General features: G+C 46.7%; 1 protein-coding gene across 1 annotated transcript; it reads left to right on the top strand.

The window, feature by feature from the left end:
• The first annotated feature begins 3,601 nt into the window (after positions 1–3,601).
• Positions 3,602–9,839, top strand: SPR (sepiapterin reductase). The gene is given in 5 exon segments (XM_038400552.1): positions 3,602–3,614; positions 4,679–4,723; positions 5,731–5,844; positions 5,847–6,020; positions 9,655–9,839. Coding segments are annotated over 5 exon segments (531 nt in total).
• Positions 9,840–22,344: the final 12,505 nt, after the last annotated feature.

The raw sequence follows: 22,344 nt of genomic DNA, 5'->3' as shown, positions 1-22,344 counted from the left end.
CAGATGGCAGAATCACTCTCTCTGTTGCCATCATCTCTCAATGCCGTAGTTACGTAAAATATATCTATTTACTTTGGATTTCTGCAAAAAGCAACAGTCCAAGTGTCTCAATGCTTCACAACACTCCTGTGAGGCAAAAATTTGTGCAACCATAAATGGGCAAGATTGACTAGCAGCCCATCAAAACAGCAATGCCCTTCACAGCCGGCTGATGTTTGGTGACTATGTGCACACAGCGGCTGCATGCAAAGTACTATAATATCAGCTGACAAGTGACCGCGGTGAAGAACCACAGAAAGATCAGCTTTATTTTCCCATCTGTAAAATGTGTATAACGATACCAACCTCCTTTTTAAAGCTCTTTGAGATCTCCTGATGAAAAGTGCTATATGATAGCCAGGTATTACTATTATATGCTCACAAAACCCACATTCTACAAGTACTCCAAAAATTGCTTACACAGATCACTGTACTTTTACAATGTCTACCACAATGGGGCCCCAGTCCCAGACTCGAAGCAAGAACAATGGTTCACAGCAGCTTCCTGGAATATTTTGCTATAGAAATGAAACAAACTCACAATTCCTACACAGTGAGGGGAACATTAGTTCTACAATCAACCTTTATATTACTAGTAATGAGCAGGCTCATACATCACCCAGAACCCCCCAGCTGTTTCATTGCCAATAGGCACTCTGCAATAGCAGCAGCAGCAAAATGAGCCAAGTTAACATTTCTTACCAGGTCAAAAAGCAATGCAAGGCAAATATCAAATTATTTCTTCATTAACACACAACCAACCAACCTACACACCTTATTGGCAGCTGCGAAGGGTAATCGAAATACAACGCTCGCTGTGCACAGGTAAGAAATAGGGCTAAACTTATTTCATCTGCATTGTGTGGGCCAAAAATCCAGGGCAAAATAGCTAGAACACTGGAGAGTGAAGGAAAATATAGGCAGCTGGGTGAATAGGTAATCTGTGAATGCTCCAAATATCAGACACTGTCAAAAGGTTATTTCCTGATTATTATTTATTGTAATAGCAACCAGCAGCCCCAGTCATAGACCAAGGCCCAATTGTGCTAGGCACTGTATAGACACAGAACAAAAAAGATGGTCCCTACTACTTATCTTACCATCTCAGTAAAACCAACCTACTCTAAAAACCACAGCTTGCACATTTGCCTTCCTGGGGCTTGGTCTTTACCAAGACATCAACATTACTGTTGTATACTGTAGCACCTAGAGGCTGTAACTGAGATCAGTACCCCATTGTGCTGGGTGTTGTATAGACTCATAGTGAGAGACAGTGCCTGCCCCAAAGAGCTTACAGTCTAAATAGACAGGGAGGAGAAACAAGCGATGAAGTAATCTGGCCAAAATCATCCAACAAGTGAGAGGCAGGACTAGAATCCAGGTGTCCTCAGCCCCAAGCTAATGTCCATTCCACTAGACCACATTGATCCTAAAACCAAGATAGTAAAATTCAGCTCATACCTTCACTCCAGGCTTGGTCGCACTGCTAAGGCTCATTCTCAACCCACAGTCTTTCTCCCCAGAGAGCCACTCACACCTCCCTATATCAGGGAGGAGGACAAGGGTGAGGTGGGGAATGAGACATATGCACCAGTGAGCCAGCAAAACCCACAAAACTCTTTCCCTGCAGGTTCAATCCTGTGGCTACTGTAGTACCAAGGATCAATCTGGCCCTTGGCCAGCTCTGGGATCAGAGAGCCACAAAGATAGGATAAGGCCACTTTTGTCCACCTGTTGCCCACAGTCCCATGCTGGGCACAGCTCAGCCAGACCAGGATATTAGGGCTAACATTTTCTGAACTGTGATACCATCCAAAATAAACAAGACAAGCTTAGATCTCAGATCATTTGCTTAGACATCAAATTGCACGTACAGTATGAAAGTTATTCCCATTAAGGTATATTTATGGACTGTTACATGTTTTTTGCAGAGGAATGTGTTTTCCCTTTTGCTGCCCCAATCACAGTTAAAAAACAAACAAACTGTTCCTTGTTGCTTGTAGAGTAAATAGATTCATAGACTTTAAGGCCAGAAGGGATCTTTGTTATCATGTAGTTTGACCTCCTGAACGTTGCAGGCCACAGAACCTTGCCCACCCACTCCTGTAATAGACCCCTAATCTCTGGCTGAGTTACTGACATCCTCAAATCATGATTTAAAGACTTCAAGCTACAGAGAATCCACCTGTTACACTAGTTTAAACCTACAAGTGACCCATGCCCCACTCTGCAGAGGGAGGTGAAAAAATCCCAGGGTTTCCACCAATCTGACCCGGTGGAAAATTCCTTCCCCACCCCAAATATGGTGATCAGTTGGACCCTGAGCATTTTGGCAAAACCCAACAGCCACACACATGAAAGAATTCACTGTAGTAGAGACTTCCCCATCTGGTGTCCCATCACCGGCCATTGGGGATATTTGCTCCTAGCAGATGCAGATCAGTTATATGTCAGTGTAGGCAGTTTCATCATGCCATCCCCTTAGAGAGTTAATGCAGTAAAGAAAGGAAAGTAGGACATACAAGCTACATCTACCATCATTAATTGAAACTCTCTGTGGTCAGAAAATCACGTGGAGCAAGGTCTCTGCCTATGTTATACAGGGGGTCAGACTAGATGATCACAATGATCCCTTCTGGCCTTGGAATCTATGCAGCTGACCCACTCTCACAGAATTCCTAAAGATGTTGGTAATGCTTGTGTGCCTGTAGGGCCATGCTGCTTTATCAGGGTGCTGATAATACATGTGGGACAAGAAAGTTTTGACAATCAAGTCCCTGCTTCTTTGGGGTTAGGCTGGGGGGACTGGATGTGGAACTACATCATCAGAGCCATACCAGACCTCCCTTTTCACCAGACATTGGGGCATGAGGCCATCTGACAGGATCCTTACTCGTCTGACCCACAGCGGGGATAGCCTACAAGGCTGCTGCTCCTTCCTCTAGGTCAGTGATGGCAACCTGCGGCCCACAGGCCACATGCGGCCCATCAGGGTAATCTGATTGAGGACCATGAGATATTTTGCTGACATTTACTGTCCGCAGGCACCACCGCCCACAGTGGCCGCGGTTTGCCGTTCCCAGCCAATGGGAGTTGCGGGAAGTTGCGGGCTGCAGGGACGTGCTGGCCGCCGCTTCCCACAGCTCCCATTGGCCTGGAATGCAGGTTGCCCACCACTGCTCTAGGTGCAGCAGGAAGAGAGACTGGAACAGTGGCAAGTGCAGCAGAAGGAGGACAAGGCAAGCCCACCTTCAGCGCATCAGGTGACTGAAAGTTTATGGCCTGTACTACGCAGGAGGCCTGGTCTCTTCTGGACTCCATATCTACAGAATTACTGCCATTGACTTCAACGGGGCCATGATTTCACCCCTTGAATTCATGAACTCCACAGTGTCTGTGCATGAGGGAGAGGCTGATCCAAGGTGAATGAGACAAAAGGGGAGGGCGGAATAGCAAGGGCTGAAAAACAATACAAAACATTAGACTGAGCAGGATTAAACAATAAACAAAAATAGCACACAAATAAAATGACCAAGGGAGAAAATAAATGGGCAAAGAGAAGATGACAGAGAGGGGTGAGGTCTTAAATATTTTTAAAAATAGAGTTTTGAAGGGTGCATTTTTTCTGTAGCATAGCGAAGGTATGTTCCTGCCCAAAAGAACCCTCTTGTGATTGTACCATTGCACATTGTGATTGTACCTGCTCTTTACCTGTCCCCACTGCTGAGTGACCCAATGGAGAGTAAAAGATGTATCATTAGACTGGAAGCCCCAGACTCAAGGGCTTAGCATGTTTTCCGGGTGCTGCCATGTTCATGGCTAAGTGGGTGGGCTGATAATGAGACGGTAAGGCCCCTGGGACAGGGACTGGCTTTTTAGGTCTGTGTGTTTGTACAGTGCCCAGCACAGCGAGTTTCTGGTCTGTGGTTGAAGTCCTGAGATGCTACCACAATACGTATTAAATAACAACAATAATGGCCTCTTGCTCCCTCACCTCTGATTAGTTTAAAAAACACCCTATACCCCCTCTGTATTATACCCTTGCTAATCAATGCAACCTTGTGTTCCCAATATTGTGTCCTTTGTCTCCCCTCTACTCCTCTTTATATGCTACACTCCTGCCTCTTGTCACCATTTATGCCCTGATCCAGCAATGAATTCCATAGAGAGAGAGCCCAGTTGAGGGGGCTTTGCCTGTGCAGACCTTGTTCCAGGATCCGAGGCCTTAGACTGTAAGCTATTTGAGGCATGGATTTTTATTTATTTTGTTTGTACAGCACCTAGCACCATAGGAGCCCGATGCTGACTGGGGCCTCTGGGTGCTATTGCAATACCAAATAATAGTTGTAAGTAATAATAGTAATAAGTGTAAGTAAAAAAAAATGTTAAGAATTGAGGTTTTCAGAACAGAGGGGAAAGGACGATTCACATGTTGAAAACAGTGGTAAACTGCAATGCTTCACTTGCTCACGAGTTTTATCCATGCAGAGAGGATAGAACAGCCATTCCCTTCAGTAACTTTCGTCACAAAAGAGGATGTACTTGTAGCAAGGCTGGTAGCATCACCCGCTGCTGTGCAAGGGGATAGTTAAAAGACAACATTCAAAAGCCAAAGATTTATGAGGAACACCCTCTGCAGAGAGGCAGCGGTGCCATGGAGGACTGCTTGTGTTGTCTGTGGCTGGTGGAGTTGGGGTACTGATCCTTAGCAGACCAGACTTCCTCACACTAGGGGTACCACGGTGCCTCGCAAGTCTGGATAACCCTGGGAAGCGTCACACGGGTCTGTATTACTTGCATCTTCTTTGCTGACATGTGACACTAAAGCAGCAATTCTGCTAGCCGAGGATGAATAAATCCGTGTATTTTTGATAGGTGAGTAAAACCTCGTCCTCTTCTTTTTACTATCATGAAAATAGCAAGAAGGGGAGTGAACAGAGCTTGCAGCGGGGCTGGTAAATTTGCATGACCCATCTTGCAAGGCTGCATTAAAGATACACATACTGATCCTGATTTGCGGCTCCTGTTCACTGGACTCTGAAGGGAATGCCGTACCATTCTTGGCTGGAGAAATGAGGTGGGGTGATGGTTAAGGGTAGATGCAGAAGGAAAGTGGGGGACCCCAGTGCAGAAGGGGAGTGCCATTGTGAGTGTCTGGGCCACATGGACTGAGCCTGGGACCGGAAGCAAGGAACTCCTGACTTCTTTTCCTGGCTGTGCCACTGACTCTGTCTTTGCCTACACCAGGCAGTTCTCATGGGGACTTGCCCAGCATCACACAGAGGCCTTCTCTACACTGGGGACGTGCTCTGATTACAGCCATGGGTGTAGCTGCATTGGTGCAAAGCCCTGATGTAGACAGGCAAAGCTGCTATTTGTGTCAGTGGGTCTTCCTGTGCTTGAAATTAGAGTAAGCTGCAAGGATACAAATACTGGCTTTGTTTGTCTATGTGGGGGCTGTGCTCTGGTGCATTCAGAGCAAATCCCCAGTGTAGAGATTTGTGTGTGTTGGGCAAGTTCCCATGGTTAAGTTCCACAATCTCCCTCTGCCTCAGTTTCCCTATCTGTACCATAGGAATAATATTGCAAAGGGATGTGGTAAGATGAATTTAATTATTATCTATCAGTCCACTGCCAATACTAAGTGCTATGTAAATACCAAGTATTGGTCGTGTTCTGTCCCTTTTTTAGGATCACTTGGAGATATTTCCAAATCCTTTGTGGATTTCACCAGCCCAGCCGAAGTCAACAGCTACTTTACCTTCAATGTCACCTCGGCGCTTTGTCTCACATCCTCCATCCTAAAGCCTTCCCAGAGCACTCTGGCTTGTGCAAGACTGTTGTGAACATCTCTTCACTGTGTGCCCTGAAGCCCTTCAAGAGCTGGATGTTGTACTGCACTGGGAAGGCCGCCCAGGACATGATGTTCCATGTTCTGGCACTTGAAAAGCCTGACGTTAGAGTTGTCAACTATACCCCAGGTAGGATCCCTGTTTTGCTGGTTTTGCTGGGAACCAGTGTTCCCTCTCATTTTTCCCCACCCATGTGCAGAATGAATTTTGTTATGTTCACCAATATGGAGGTGATGTATGGCACATCACCTCCACATTGGTGCACATGACAAAATTCATGTGGTGGGGGCAGAGCCGAGGGGTTTGGAGTGTGGGAGCAGGGCTCAGTGCTGGGGCAGAGGGCTGGAGTGGGGGGATGAGGGCTCCGGCTAGGGGTGCAGGCTCTGGGGTGGAGCCGGGGATGAGGTTTGAGGTGCAGGCTGCCCCAGGACTACAGCAGGGAGAGAGGACTCCCCCCCAGCTCTCTCTCTCCGCAGCAGCACCTGGACTCGGGGGGGAGAGGCACCTCTCCCGGCCATGGCAGCTCCGGGGCTGAGGCCACGGGATAGGCATCTCTTCCCATCCATGCCAGGTCCAGGCCGGGGCTGGGTTGGGGCTGGGGGAGGGGTGCCTCTTCCCCGTCCATGGCAGGTCCAGAGCTGGGCTGGGTTGGGGACATGGGAGAGATGCCTCTTCCCCATCCGCAGCAGGTCTGGGCCAGGCTGGGTTGGGGCTGGAGAAGGGACACCTCTTCCCCAGCTGCAGCAGGTCTGGGGCAGGGCTGGGGCTGGCAGGGAGAGGCACCTCTCCCCACCGCAGCAGGTCCAGGGAGAGGCCACAGCCACAGCCCTGAGTGCCTGCATGGCACTTAATAGGCTGCTATGTGACCGCACAGCTTAGAGGAAACTTAGCTGGGGGTGCAGGGCCTGATTCTCCAGTGCGTATAACTTTGTCATCTACGATTCAAAGTATCATAAATTTAGAAGGGATCGCAAGGGCCATCTAGTCTAACCCCCTGCCAAGATTCAGGATTTGTATGAAGCGGTGCTAAAGTGTACCAGATTTGAACAATAGCGTCTTACACTGACTTTGTGCTGGTGTTAATCACTATGGAGGGTACAAGATGAGCGACTTGGGCCCTGGAGACAGTGGTGCTGGGAGTAGGGGAAGAAGGATTGTTCTTCAATCCAGTCATTCCATAGAAATACAATTCTTTGCATGAGAGAGCACAGACATCTGTATGATGTAGAAAATAGTTGCCCAGTCAATGCTAGAAATCTCTTGGGATTACATCACTCTTTTCCTTCCTCTTTGGTGTATATTGACTTTTATTTTTTTTAAGAGATCTTCTTACTCAGACTTAAATTCCACAGAGGCTAGGCATTCCTCACAAATTCCACAGAGCCAAGGCAAACTCACTGGTAAAGATAAACAGTTAAACAAATTTATTGACTACAAAAGATAGATTTTAAGTGATAGGCAAAAAGTCAGAGTCAGTTACCAAAATAAAATATAAGCACGCACTCTAAACTCTCAACCCTATTAGACTGGGCAACATCTAGATTAAGCAGTTTTTCTCTCCCCATTGGGTATTGCAGTTTATAGTACACAGATTTCACCCTTGAAAATTGGATCAGTCCCCTCTGTCGGAGTCTTCAGAGTGTCTTTATTGCTTGCAGCATAGGTGGGGGAAGGAGAAAGGCCCAGCATGGGCCCCCTGTATTCTGTTTTATACCCTCAGACCCATGTGCTTGGAGAACACAAGTCCAGGTCAGTCTGATGGGGATTGCTGAGTCCCCAGGCAAGGCTGAGCAATTCCCCTGGTATGGCCTCATGCAGGTGAGTCATTGAATTGTAGCTCCCTTGCTGGACAATGGTGGTTGATGGTTGTTTGACACCTCACCCAGGCATTGGTTACTTTCCTTGTTGTTTTCTCTAGGAGCTAATATCTGGCTGATTGCCCAACTTACAGTATGTTTCAGTGACAATCATACAACTCAACCTCATAACTTCATATGCATTAATGATATACATATTTAGATAGAACAGTGACTTTTAGCTGATCAGAACCTTTTCTTTGATACCCCACATGGAATGCTTTATATGCAATATCACAACGGAATACAGGGGCTAACAGACACTCCCGCAAGGTATAGTATGTCACAGGTACCAATGTGAGATTTCTAAAGATACCTACAGCACTCAACCCAAGATTTAAGAATCTGAAGAGCCTTTCAAAATCTGAGAGGGATGAGGTGTGGAGCATGCTTTCAAAAGTCTTAAAAGAGCAACACTTTGATGTGGAAACTGTAGAACCTGAACCACCAAAAAAGAATCAACCTTCTGCTGATGGCATCTGACTCAGATGATGAAAGTGAACATGCGTCAGTCTGCACTGCTTTTGATTGTTATCGAGCAGAACCCCTCATTAGCATGGACGCATGTCCTTTGGAATTGTAGTTGAAGCATGAAGAGACATATGATTCTTTGGTGCATCTGGCACAAAAATATCTTGTGACACTGGCTACAACAGTGCCATGCGAACGCCTGTTCTCACTTTCAGATGACATTATAAACAAGAAGCGGGCAGCATTATCTCCTGTAAATGTGAACAAACATGTTTGTCTGAGTTACTGACTGAACAAGAAATAGGACTGAGTGGAGTTGTAGGATCTGAAGTTTTACATTGTTTTATTTTCGAATGCAGTTATTTTTTTGTACATAACTCTACATTTTTCATGATAAAGAGATTGTATTACAGTACTTGTATTAGGTAAATTGAAAAATATTATTTCTTTTGTTTTAGCACAAATATTTGTAATCAAATATAAATATAAAGTGAGCACTATATACTTTGCGTTCTGTGTTGTAATTGAAATCAATATATTTGAAAATGTAGAAAACATCCAAAAATATTTAAATAAATGGTATTCTATTATTGTTTAAAAGTGCAATTAATCGCAATTAATTTTTGTAATCGCCTGACAGTTCTGGTCAAAAGCCTTATGAAAATCAATATATTTCACATCTGCTTCCCTCCATCCACTAGGCCAATATCCCTGTAAAATAAGGCAGTTAGGTTGGCTTAACATGAAATCCATGCTGGCTATTCCCTAGAACCTTATCATCCTCCAGGTGCTTACAATCGGTTGTTTAATAATTTGTTCCAGTATCTTTTCAGGTATCCAAGTCAGGGTGACTGGTCTGTAATTCCCTAGTATGCTTGTTTCTCCTCCTTAAAGATAAACTCTATGTTTGGAGCATCTACTCCTTGATAATGACAGCAGGCCAAATTTGGGTCTGGTGTAAATCTGGAATAAGGGCTTTATCCAATATCCATTGAAGTCAGCAGGAAGACTTCAGTGGGCATTAGGTTAGGTACTTTCTACAATGGATCCACTCCTGTTCCCACTGAATTAAGTGAGAATCTGATGAACTGAATTCTCCATTGCCTTGTATCATCATTTACACCAATGCTGAATGTAAAACCCTAGCACTCTGAGTTGGTAGCATTTTTGCACTTTCTGCACAAGTGTAAATATAAACAGAAAGTGCAAAGCAGTGGAAGAGCAGGCCTATTGATTTCAGCTGGGCCACTGGCTTCAACGCTTGCTCCCTATTGGTGTGTGGAGAATTGAATTTTGCCCATTGACTTTAGCACCCATTTCCCCCTCACCTGAGGTGCGCTTGCAGCCAACCAGGTGCGGAATAGCAGAATAATTGACAGGCTTTTGCATTCCAATTGTCACATGACTGTCCTTTTCTTTTCCCTCTGCCACTCTAGGTCCTCTGGACACAGAAATGAAGCAGGTAGCCCGCACAAAATCAGGAGACCCAGAAGTGCGCTGGCAGTTCCTCAACATGAAGTACAGTGGACAGCTGCTAGACTGCAATGTGTCAGCTGAAAAGCTAGTGAACCTTCTGCTGGAGGACATATTCAATTCTGGGGCACATATAGACTTCTACTAAATCTAATCCATCAACCTCCTTGTTTCTCTCCCCGACATCTTGGTTTCTGTTTCTACGACTGAGCTACACATAAAATACCTTCTGCTTTTCAGAAATGCTTGTTGGATGTGTTTAAATACCCTGTAGCACTGAAGCTGCAATTTTATGACATCTAAGGATCTCGGAGCACTTTACAAATGCTAATTAAACCTCACAGCACGCCTGTGGGGGTAGGAAAGAATTTTTCTGTCCAGTAAGGTGAACTGAAGCAGTGAATTGTGGTTATATCTGGGCCGAAACAGAAAGGCATGAAGAGCTTGCAAACTAAGATCCCGATCCTGCAGACAGTTTTGCACGAGCCCCATTGAAGTCGGTGGTATGCCCACAGAGAACAGTTTGCAGGATTGGGGCCTCAATTCCATACAGCAGTGGGAGAAAGTGAAGAGATGTTTCTGAGGGAGGTGGTTGGGCGAGGTATTAAGGCTGTCCTCAGTGATGGCTCAGAGAGGGGGAGTGACCTGAAGAGACAAGACCAACTAAGTGGGGAAGAAACTAAGTGGGTATAAAGGGTCTTGAAGGTGAGGACAAGAGGCTTAAACCTTAATGGGCGTAGATCTTTTTTAGCAGAGGTGGTGAGCAGCACCCACCACTGCCAAGAGTTACAAAGGAATCTCGCTAAACTGGGTGACTGGGCAACAAAATGGCAGATGAAATTCAATGTTGACAAATGCAAAGTAATTCGTGTAACACTGCACCCCATATTCTTCACAGTAATATTATTATGATACGATTATGACATAATCACAATGTATTTAGTGCAAGATAGGTCATGTGAGGTGTCACTGGAAAGGTTGCGATTTACTAAATATGATTATCCTATTTGTCTGCATATATCATTTTTGTATCTGCAGTTAGGAATATTGACTAACAATAATGTGTTTACACCTGGGGGACGTCCACTAGGCAATAGACTCTCAATCTAGATGGCTGGCTGGGAAGGGCCCATTCAGGTTAAGGAACCATTAGGAGAAAACAATAGGCCTTAGAAGAAGCTTATCTCCCACCGGGGAGCCTTCCTGAGGACTCTGCAGACAGCCTCAAGTTATGACCGCTGTGACACTACAGGGACATGTGATCAGGTCACCTGGTGCTGGACTCTATCTTGGGATACCAGTATTTTTCCATTGACTGGAGTGGGAACCCGTCACAATATGCATTGGACAACATAATCCCAAATGTACATACAAAATAGTGGGGTTTAAATGAACTGTTACCACTCAAGAAAGATGGAGTCATCATGCATAGTTCTCTGAAAACATCCACTCAATGTGCTGCAGCAGTCAAAAAAGCAACAATATTAAGAACCTCTAGGAAAGATCATTAGACAGCATATATCATAATACCACTATATAAATCCATGTGCACCCACTCCCTGAATACTGCATGCAGTTCCAGTCACTCCATCTCAAAACAGCTATATTAGAATTGGAAAAGGTGCCAAGAAGGGCAACAAAAATGATTAGGCATATGGAACAGCCTCCAAATGAAGAGAGATTAAAAATTACAGAATGTTCAGCCTGGAAAATAGATGAATAGGGAGAATATGATAGAGGTCTATCAAATCATGATCGGCATGGCGAAAATGAATATGGAAGTGTTATTTACCCCTTCACATAACACAAGAACTAGTGGGGATCACCCAATGAAATTAATAGGCAGCATGTTTAAAACAAACAAAAGAAACTTCTTCCCACAATGCACAGTCAACCTGTGGAACTCATTGACTGGGGATGCTGAAGGCCAAAAGTATAAGTTCATGGAGGATAAGTCCATCAATAGTTATTAGCCAAGATGATCAGGGACACAACCCCATGCTTCAGGTGTCCCTAAACCTCCAGCTGCCAGAAACATCTGGCACTGACCACTGTCAGAAGATAGGTTTCAGAGTAGCAGCCGTGTTAGTCTGTATTTGCAAAAAGAAAAGGAGTACTTGTGGCACCTTAGCGACTAACAAATTTATTTGAGCATAAGCTTTCGTGAGCTACAGCTCACTTCATCGGATGCATTCAGTGGAAAATACAGTGTGGAGATATATATATATACATAGAGAACATGTAACAATGGGTGTTACCATACACACTGTAACCAGAGTGATTACTTAAGGTGAGCTATTACCAGCGGGGGGAGGGAGAGAACCTTTTCTAGTGATAATCAAGGTGGGCCATTTCCAGCAGTTGACAAGAACGTCTGAGGAACAGTGGGGGGTGGGGGGAGGACAAATATGGGGACAAATAGTTTTACTTTGTGTAATGACCCATCTACTCCCAGTCTCTATTCAAGCCTAAGTTAATTGTATCCAGTTTGCAAATTAATTCCAATTTAGCAGTCTCTCGTTGGAGTCTGTTTTTGAAGTTTTTCTGTTGAAGTATTGCCACTTTTAGGTCTGTAATCGAGTGACCAGAGAGATTGAAGTGTTCTCCGACTGTTTTTTGAATGTTATAATTCTTGACGTCTGATTTATGTCCATTTATTCTTTTACGTAGAGACTGTCCAGTTTGACCAATGTACATGGCAGAGGGGAATTACTGGCACATGATGGCATATATCACATTGGTAGATGTGCAGGTGAACGAGCCTCTGATAGTGTGGCTGATGTGATTAGGCCCTATGATGGTATCCCCTGAATAGATATGTGGACAGAGTTGGCAACGGGCTTTGTTGCAAGGATAGGTTCCTGGGTTAGTGGTTCTGTTGTGTGGTGTGTGGTTGCTGGTGAGTATTTGCTTCAGGTTGGGGGCTGTCTGTAAGCAAAGACACCCAAGATCTGTGAGAGTGATTGGTCGTCCTTCAGGATAGGTTGTAGATTCTTGATGATGTGTTGGAGAGGTTTTAGTTGGGGGCTGAAAGGTAATGGCTAGTGGCGTTCTGTTATTTTCTTTGTTGGGCCTGTCCTGTAGCAGGTGATTTCTACATACCACACGGACTATGCTGACAGCTTGTGCCACATGCTCTCAAAGAAACTGCAGAACCACCTGATCAACATCCTCTATAGCAAACGGGAAGACTAAGAATGAGCTCTCAAAACTGGATACTCTCATAAAAAACCAACCTTCCACACAAACTTCCTCGTGGCTGGACTTTACAAAAACTAGACAAGCCATTTACAACACACACTTAGTCTCTAAGGTGCCACAAGTACTCCTTTTCTTTTTGTCAGAAGATAGGATACTGGGCTAGATGGACCATTGGTCTGATCCAGTATGGCTGTTCTTATGGAACATTCACTGAAGTCCATGGAACAGGAGGGTGCACAGCACATCTGGAAATCTGTCTCCAAGGGTAGGTCTACACAGCAAAGAAAAACCCATGGCTGGCCAATGCCAGCTGACTCAGTCTTGTGGGGCTTGGGCTGCAGGACTATTTCATTGCTGTATAGATTTTCGGGCTCGAGCTGTGGGTTTTTCTTTGCTGTGTCGACTTACCCCAAGTAGCTTGTTCAGCTAGTCACAGTGAATTGAGCAGAGGCCGACTAGAACCCAGAGTCCTGATTCAGTCCCCCACTCTTCATCATTAGATGACATTCCTTGGTCCTGGGGTCTGTTTTGTTCAATATCTTCATTAATGACCTGGAGGATGGCGTGGATTGCATCCTCAGCAAGTTTGCAGATGACACTAAACTGGGAGGAGAGGTGGATAAGCTGGAGGGTAGGGATACGGTCCAGAGTGACCTAGACAAATTGGAGGATTGGGCCAAAAGAAATCTGATGAGGTTCAACAAGGACAAGTGCAGAGTCCTGCACTTACGATGGAAGAATCCCATGCACCGCTACAGACTAGGGACCGAGTGGCTAGGCAGCAGTTCTGCAGAAAAGGACCTAGGGGTTACAGTGGATGAGAAGCTGGATATGAGTCAACAGTGTGCCATTGTTGCCAAGAAGGCTAACGGCATTTGGGGCTGTACAAGTAGGGGCATTGCCAGCAGATCGAGGGTTGTGATCATTCACCTCTATTCGACATTGGTGAAGTCTCATCTGGAGTACTGTGTCTAGTTTTGGACCCCACAGTACAAGAAGGATGTGGAAAAATTGGAAAGAGTCCAGCGAAGGGCAACAAAAATGATTAGGCAACTGGAACACATGACTTATGAGGAAAGGCTGAGGGAACTGGGGTTGTTTAGTCTGCAGAAGAGAAGAATGAGGGGGGATTTGGCAGCTGCTTTCAACTACCTGAAAGGGGGGTTCCAAAGAGGATGGATCTAGACTGTTCTCAGTGGTAGCAGATGACAGAACAAGGAGTAATGGTCTCAAATTGCAGTGGGGGAGGTTTAGGTTGGATATGAGGAAAAACTTTTTTCACTAGGAGGGTGGTGAAGCAGTGGAATGGGTTACCTAGGGAGGTGGTGGAATCTCCTTCCTTTGAGGTTTTTAAGGTCAGGCTTGACAAAGCCCTGGCTGGGATGATTTAGTTGGGGATTGGTCCTGCTTTGAGCAGGGGGTTGGACTAGATGACCTCCTGAGGTCCTTTCCAACCCTGATATTCTATGATTCTATGATTCTCTTCAGTCAGGGTTCCGGAGTCCAAATACCCTAGTATTGCCTTTTTGTCTTTTGCTACCTCTGGAGGCTTATGCTTTGATATATAGGAAAAAATCTTCCCCTGGTATCTTCAAGGAGGCTACTAAATAATCAACAAGCAAAACTTGGCCAGTGCAGAGGATGTGTGGCTGTGTGTAGCCAACAACGCTGACTTGTACAAACCTCTAATGTTCTAAAACAAGCAATTGGATGCATCAGTTAGAGTGGCTGCAGCACAGACCCTTCCTAACATCCTGTCATGGGTCCGCAGCATGTTTTATGCCTCTGACCTTTACACAGTCTTTCTGGCAGCATACCCTTCTGTCACAGAGTCACAGGGCCTGTGCTTTCTCCACTCCATACGGCCCCTTCAGTGTGACAGCCTTCCGTTCCCTGGGATTAGGCCCTCTGGCCCCATCGCCTTCTGGGACCGCACCTCTCAGCCTCCAGCACACCTGTCTCTCTCCATGAGTCCCCTCAGGGAGTCCACTCGCTCTGGACCTCTGGGGGCTCCACACACAGAGGGAGCAATGCAATCCCCCTCTCTAGACTGCTGTGACTCTCAGCCAGTGTAAAACAGGAGGGTTTATTGTACATCTAAACATAGCACAAGAAGTTCTCAGGGCCTTGGGCCTAGAAAGTCACAGCACCGTCCATCTGGGTCTGCCCCTCTTACGGGTTACTCAAGCTGCTCTTTGTCCCCAGTCCAGAAGTGTCCTCCTTCCAGCCGACCACCCTATAGCACCTTCCTGAAAGCCCTTCCTCTGTCCTTTGTCTTCATTCCCGGGCAAACAGATCACCTGGACCCTCTCTCTTCCGTCCTTTGTTCCCACTGGCCAGAACTGGCTGGTCAGGTCACCGGGGCCCTCTCTCCTCAGCAATTTGTCCTCCCACTGGCCTGAACCGTCTGGATCCCAAAATGGGGTGGGCCTCTGGGTCACTGGTTGCTAATTTCTGGGGTCCAGGTTGCTAGGTGAGGTCACACCTGGTCCTCCACAACAAATACCCTCTCCCACCACCTCATTAAACACACAACACACATAGAAGACAGACACCCCAGTATTCATGCAAACCACTAAGAAAATCCCCCACTTCATCACACCTTCTTTAGTGTTAGGCTGTGGGCCTCTGCTTGTTCCCAGGGTGAGCCCTGCTGCCACCCTGAAAGTGGGTTCCTGGCTTCAGCATCTCTGTTTCTCCCGGTGGCTCCTTCAGCAGATCCAAAAGAGCTGTAGCCCTGTGAGAGACTTATCCTGGTGGAAGCTATAGAACTAATAACAGGGTGGTCTCTTCAATACAAGCCAACCTTCATTGGCACACCTAGCGTCCATAGGCTAGAGTGGTAACGCAAAGCTGACCCACATGTGCATGCTGGCAGCACAACCTGCTTCTCTGGCCCAAAGGACCAAGATTCAGCCCTCCGCTACACTGGGGAGCAGCATTCTTACCAGTCCGCTCTCAGCTTGGTTCTTTGTTGTCCTGGCCTCCTTGGACGGCAGGCATTAAACATGAATGGGTCATCAGTCTTCCATTATCTCGCCAAGCTCAAAAGCTTGTCTCTCTTCTCAACAGAAGCTGATCCAATACAAGATATTACCTCAGAGTGCTGACTCTGTGGGTGCTCCAACCCTGGAGCACCCACGGGAAAAAATGATGAGCTCTGCCGCTCAGCTCTTCCCCCTCCCTCCCAGCGCCTCCTGCTGGCCATGGATCAGCTGTTCAGCAGTGTGCAGGAGGCACTGGGGGGAGTGGGTGGGGAGAGGGCAGGGTGTGCTTGGGGGAAGGGAGGAATGGGGCAGGAAGAGGCGGGGCAAGGTTGGGGTCTCAGGGGAAGGGGAGGAGTGGGGGCGGGGCCTAGGGCAGAGCGGGGGTCGAGCATCCCTGGGGAAATCAGAAAGCCAGCACCTGTGATCTCACCCACCTTGCCTTGCAGATCCTGGGACCTGCACAGCTACAACTACACTCCATTCTCTCTCCAAGGTCATTCCAGCCAGGTGGCTACATGAGCCACGCCCAGGCACTGCCTTGCTTTCCGCTGGCACAGGTGGGGGGGTGCGGGGAGGCGGCACGTGGCCCAGGACCCATGCAGGGGTGGGGGATGAGTTGCAGCATGCAGCCTGGGACCCCACTGGTGCTGGGGGGGGGGTGGAGAGTTGGTGCGGCTGGCAGGCTCCCTACTGCCTAGAAGCTGCAGGGACATGCCAGTGGGAGCCGGAGAGCCCCACAGGTAAGTGGGCCCCCCCGCAGCTCAGACTGCCCCTGAGACAGCACCAGCCGCTGCAGAAGTCATGGAAAGTCATGGAATCCATTACTTCCGTGACCTCCGTGACAGACATGCAGCCTTACTAATTAGTCTGGATTGTTCCCTAAGCCAGGGGTGGCCAACCTGAGCCTGAGAAGGAGCCAAAATTTAACAACGTACATTGCCAAAGAGCCACAGTAATACATCAGCTGCCCCCCCACCATCAGCTCTCCCACCCACTGGCAGCCCTCCCCACACCACCCGATCAGCTGTTTCATGGCATGCCGGAGGCTGGGGTGGGGAGAAGCGAGGGCACTGCAGGCTCAGGGGAGGGGGCGGGAAGGGGTGGATTGGGGTCAGGGCCGATGGCAGAGCCAGGGGTTGAGCAGTGAGCACCCCCTGGCACATTGGAAAGTCTGTAGCTCCAGCCCCGGAGTCGGTGCCTATACAAGGAGCCACATATTAACCTCTGAAGAGCCGCATGTGACTCTGGAGCCACAGGGTGGCCACCCCTGGTCTAGGTGCTCTCATTGTTTCATTCTCCCTTTGTGTTTTTCATGCTAGGAATACACTCCAGTTTAGCATAGTGCACCCATTGAATCATGAGGCTAGATCCACCCTGGATAAAACTCCCATCTCTGCATGTATTCATGCTGAGATAACAGTGTGAGCCCCTAACCCAGGGCTGCCTGCTTCTTGGGGTGCTCCATCGGCTCCCTTCTTTTGTCACACCCCGATGGTCCCCCCCTCCTTCAGGGAGCCTCCAGGGAAGGCAGATCAGCATTGTATGTGGCTAACACTGTTGCAAGCATGGCAAAGCATTTTGGGGAGGGTCAGAGATGTGCGAGTGGGGAGTGGAAGTTTCCTTTACAGGGTACAAAAGGCCAAGAAGAAAGAAGAAAGCAGAGAATGGGTTAATTCAACACTGCAACTAGCAAGCTCAGTCCAAAGATAAGAAGCTGATTCCAGTCCAAGGCCAGCTGCTACCTGCCAAGACAGAAAAGGGGGAAGTCCAACCCCCCGACCAGCTGTGAGAAAGGAGAGTTGTTGAACAAAATGCAGGGGCCAGGAAAAGGAGCAAGACGGAGAAGGCCAGCCAGGAACAAACAGAACTGTCTCACGGCCCTGAAACAGGGTGTTTTGGGAACGGGAAAGAGACCACAGAAAGATGGTTTGGACTGGCGCAAAGAGGTCGCAGAATGGAACACCCCCAAAGGAGCCCAGGACTTACAACGCTCCTGAGAGCTGGAGCAACTCGGAGAGCACAGCAGATCCTTGGATGGCCTGGCCCAAGACAGCACTCCCATCCACCTTCCCCCCCCACCCCCCTTCTTCTTCTGACATTACACCCAGACTTGGCCAGTCTGGGTCGTGCATGTGTGAGTATGAAAGTGGGTTAGGGCTTGGGGCATTAACACTTTCTTTCTTCCTCTGAGTGACATGGGAGCATTCCCAGCACTCTCTGCTGTAATTTTATTATTTTATTAATAAAGCTTTAAAATTTAGATATTTGGTGTGCCTCGTCAGTTCCTCCCCAAAAAGATCCTGTGGCCCCAGCCTGATCAACTGTGGCCCCAGGCAGATGGGTGATGAAAATGTCACGCTTTCCCTGCACTGCTCCCTGTTTTTGTCTGAGTGGGGTGGGAGGACAGACCATCCATTTCTCTGCTCTGTCTCCCACAGTCCATAACAAGGGAGGGTGTTTCTCATTCTCCCCTTCCCTCCTACTGATCATAGAGCTAGTGAGGCAGTGGCTGGGCTGCACAGCCAGAGTGGCACTTCTCACACTGTCTCTCACACACTCAAAGAAGCCAGCTGTTGACACTGAATTCTGTCAGTTGCCCCTGCTGGCTACTCCACCCCTGGGTTGTGTCATCCCCTGTCAATAGCAGCAGTCACGTGGCAGCTGAGTTTTGACCAGGTGGATCTATTTAGACATGCATTCAAGGGACAGCTGTAGCAATCTGCATGGATGTTGGCTGATTTCAGGCCTGCAGAAAACAAATCTTGTGTGGCCAGTGGAATTCCTAAAGGCGCCTTTGAAAGGGAAATTGTTACATCAGGAAAGGTACAATTCCCAAATTTGCATTTGCTGTAGGTTGTAATTTCTCTTCCTGTTTTTTTTTTCAAATGAGTCAGTGATAGACCTGTTTTATTTAATCACGGTCTGTAAAACACATCCGACTCTGCAAACGGAGTAAATTAACGTTACTTTGAGAACCCAGCTTCCTCACTTGCTGCCTCTTGATGGGTTAATCCTACCCTTGCCTTAATGTTACAGGAACACACAAGTTTCCATGATACAATTAAAAATCCTAGCACAATGGAACTAGGTGCAGCTTTAAAACACATCTGGTACCAGCTACATTAGCCCTTTGCGAAGTACACAGCTGAAACCTCAAGTGTCATTCTGCTGGTGTGACTTCAAACTCCATAAACTTGCTCCCTTTACTCCAATTAGTGTCCTGCCCAGATCCTCAAAGCTGTTTAGGCACCTAGCTCCCACTGATTTCAGCTCATACATAGCTAAGGGGAAGGGAGCTGGGTTCTAGAACTGGTAGCTTAGTTTCAACTGCAGGACCCAGTTCTGAGGTCTGCCGTTTGAGCCCCCCTGCTCATGTAGACACAGTAGCTGGCATGGCTTGATCCTTCTGGATTCACCAGCTCTAGTGATGGTCTCAAAAGACAATCCTGTCTAATCCTCTTCAGCCAGGAAGATGGGAGCAGCAACGGGCTGTGGATGCCAAGGCAGCCAGTATAGAGTGGAGATCCATCAGAGTAACAGGGCCAGCCTGCTCCTAGTGAGGAGCCACCCCCGCAGTGAAAGAAGAGATGCTGCATCTGACCTGAAGCTGCTGGGCAAATAATGGGCTAGTTAGTGACTTTAGGTACAGCCTGAGCAAGGAATGACAGGCACCCATTTCCTCCTTGCTCCTGGGTGCAGAAATGTACTGTTGGCCTCTGCCAGATGTAAATTACTAATCCTGCCCCCACCCCATCCCGGCCCTGCTGACCCAACAGCACTGGCTAGGCTGCTACAGAACAATCTGTAAAACTGGAAATGAAGAATTCCATCCCCATAGTGAAACTACAGGGCCATCTTAGGTAGGCGGAACAGCATTAAACAAACACATTTATGACACCCTATGCCTTGGAAAATGTATAATCCAGATTTTAAATGATATACCAAGTGAGAATGATAAAGGAGACAGCGTTGTCAATCCCAAGTGTTCAAAAACCATTAGTCAGCCCCCCCCCCAAAAATATCATAGTTTGGGCTTTTTTAAAGAAAATAAATGTTTCTTTGACTTCTGGTTTCTGAGCTTTGAGGTGCACTCGGGGTCATGTTTTCTAACTTTTTTCTGCAATAATGAAGAATAAAAACTTATTTATTTTCTAAATGCAAAGTGAGATGCCACAGGACTCCAAGAGCTGGGACTTTATGAAAAACACCAAACTCAGCTAAAATTGCAAGAGCTGGCAATGGCAAGGGGAGGAAGGGGCATGCTAGGCAAGCCACTAGTTACAATAACAGGATTACTTAGGCCAGTCTACAATGGAAAGGCTTGCTGAAAGGCTTGCTGGTATAGCTATCCTATCAGGCCCTCCTAGTGTAGGCAGAGTTTATACTGGTTCCCAGTGTGAAACAAGCTGCAGCGACAAAAGCCCTTCCATGCTGGTATGACCATGTCAATGTGGTATGATGACTACACATTTTACTGGTACAGGAATGTCATTTTTTTTAAAACCACACCCTTGACTTACAGTACAACAAGAGCAAAAGTTTCTAGACCTGGCGTTAGTTTAGTCATTTCCACAAGTGCAAGTTATTTGGTCTCTAAAGGCCTGATCCAGGTGAACTGCTGAGCACCCCAGGCCTCGCCATTGTAATTTTAGCCTGAGTCTCAGAATATTTTGTTTTTCATGAAGTCCCAGCCCCAGAGTCCTGGGATTCATAGGGAATTTCAGTATGCGTTTGCATCCTTGTCCCTTACCCATGAGGCTATGCTTTGTGTGGCTGGCAAGCAGAGCAATAAGAGGAAGCTTGTTATTAACATCTAAAGGTTTAATACCAGGCCTGTAAATCAATAGTGGGCTTATGACTATGATGAAGCACTGTAATCTGTGAAGCTAAATTTTGTCTCTGACAACCATGCAGTAGAAATTACATAGAATAAATACATTTCTTCATCTCAGTTACCCCCTTCTGTGATTGATTCTTCAAGCTGTCATCTGGATGGCTTATTTGAGTAGCTTTTCCCCGTTTTTGAGTTGGAATCGTTTCCCACTTGATCAGATGTTCAGTAAAGCATAGTCCTCTCCAGAGAGAGACCGATATCTAGTGAAACCATATGACTGAAACCTAGGAAGCAAGGCACTTCCAAGAGTGATACGCTAGATATTTTAGAGCAGCTGATAAACAAATGGGTGGATCATTGTCCTTTGGATGCAGCTTAAAGCAGAGATCCTGATCACACATCCTCATTAGAGGTCCGACCCTGCGTCATTTTGTTTTATTTTTTGCAGTAGTCAGAAGAGTTAGTCACAATTTCCTCATCACATTGCTCTGCTGAACAGCTGTCCTCTGATCTTTTCTTTTTTTTTACTGGCAGTTTCAACTGGATACAGCATTCTCCGACACTTATTGTTGGGTGGTGTTGCTAAGCCCTGTTAAAAAGCTGGGGCTCTTAATTCTTGCAAGATTACATGCCCTTAATCATGGTTGCTCTTCTCTGTACCTTTTCTAATTCTAATATATCCCTTTTTTGAGAAGGGGCAACCAGAATTGCATGCAGTATTCAAGGTGTGGGAGTATCATGGATGATATAGTGGCATTATGATATTTTCTGTCTTTTTATCCATCCGTTTCGTAATGATTCCCAAAATTCTGTTCGCTTTTTTGACTGCCACTGCACATTGAGTGAAGGTTTTCAGAGAACTATACACAGTGACTCCAAGATCTTTCTTGAGTGGTAGCAGCTAATTTAGACCCCATCATTTTATAGGTATATTTGGGATTATATTTTCCAATGTGCATCACTTCAATTTAGCAACATTGAATTTCATCTGCCATTTGTTGCCCAGTTCTGTGAGGTCCCTTTGTCATTCTACCTGGGACTTAACTATCTTGAGTAGTTTTGTATAGTTTGAAAATTTTGCCCATTCACTATTTATCCCTTTTTCGAGATCATTTATGAATATGTTGAACAGCACAGGTCCCAGTACAGACCCCCTGGGGGACACCACTATTTACCTCTCTCCATTCTGAAAATGGATCATTTATTCCTACCCTTTGTTTCCTGTTTTTTAACCAGTTACTGATGCATGAGAGTACCTTCCCTCTTATCCACGGCTGCTTACTGAGGCTGGGATTCTCTTGCAGAAGTCCTAACGAATGGCCAGGGAGGGGTGCTCACTAGCATCAGTGACAACCTCTTCCTAGCCAGAGTTCATAGCCAGTACTTCATCCTCATTGTCCTTGACTTGTCAGCTGCCTTCAACATCACTGACCATGCTTGTCTTCTTGAAATCTTGTCCACCCCCACCTTGCCTTCCATGTCTCTGCCCTCTCCTGGTTCTTCTATCTCTCTAATCACTCCTTCAGCGTGTCCTGTGCAGCAGGATCCTCTTCATTGCAAACTCCAGCTTTTTGTGGGGGTTCCACAGGGCTCTGTCCTTGGTCCCCTTCTCATTTCCCTCTACACCAGTG

The sequence above is a fragment of the Dermochelys coriacea genome, chromosome 4 (genome assembly GCF_009764565.3).
Source record: "Dermochelys coriacea isolate rDerCor1 chromosome 4, rDerCor1.pri.v4, whole genome shotgun sequence".
Lineage (NCBI taxonomy): Eukaryota > Metazoa > Chordata > Testudines > Dermochelyidae > Dermochelys > Dermochelys coriacea.
The sequence above is the reverse complement of the archived record's forward strand: the minus strand, read 5'-3'. Positions and strand labels throughout refer to the sequence as shown.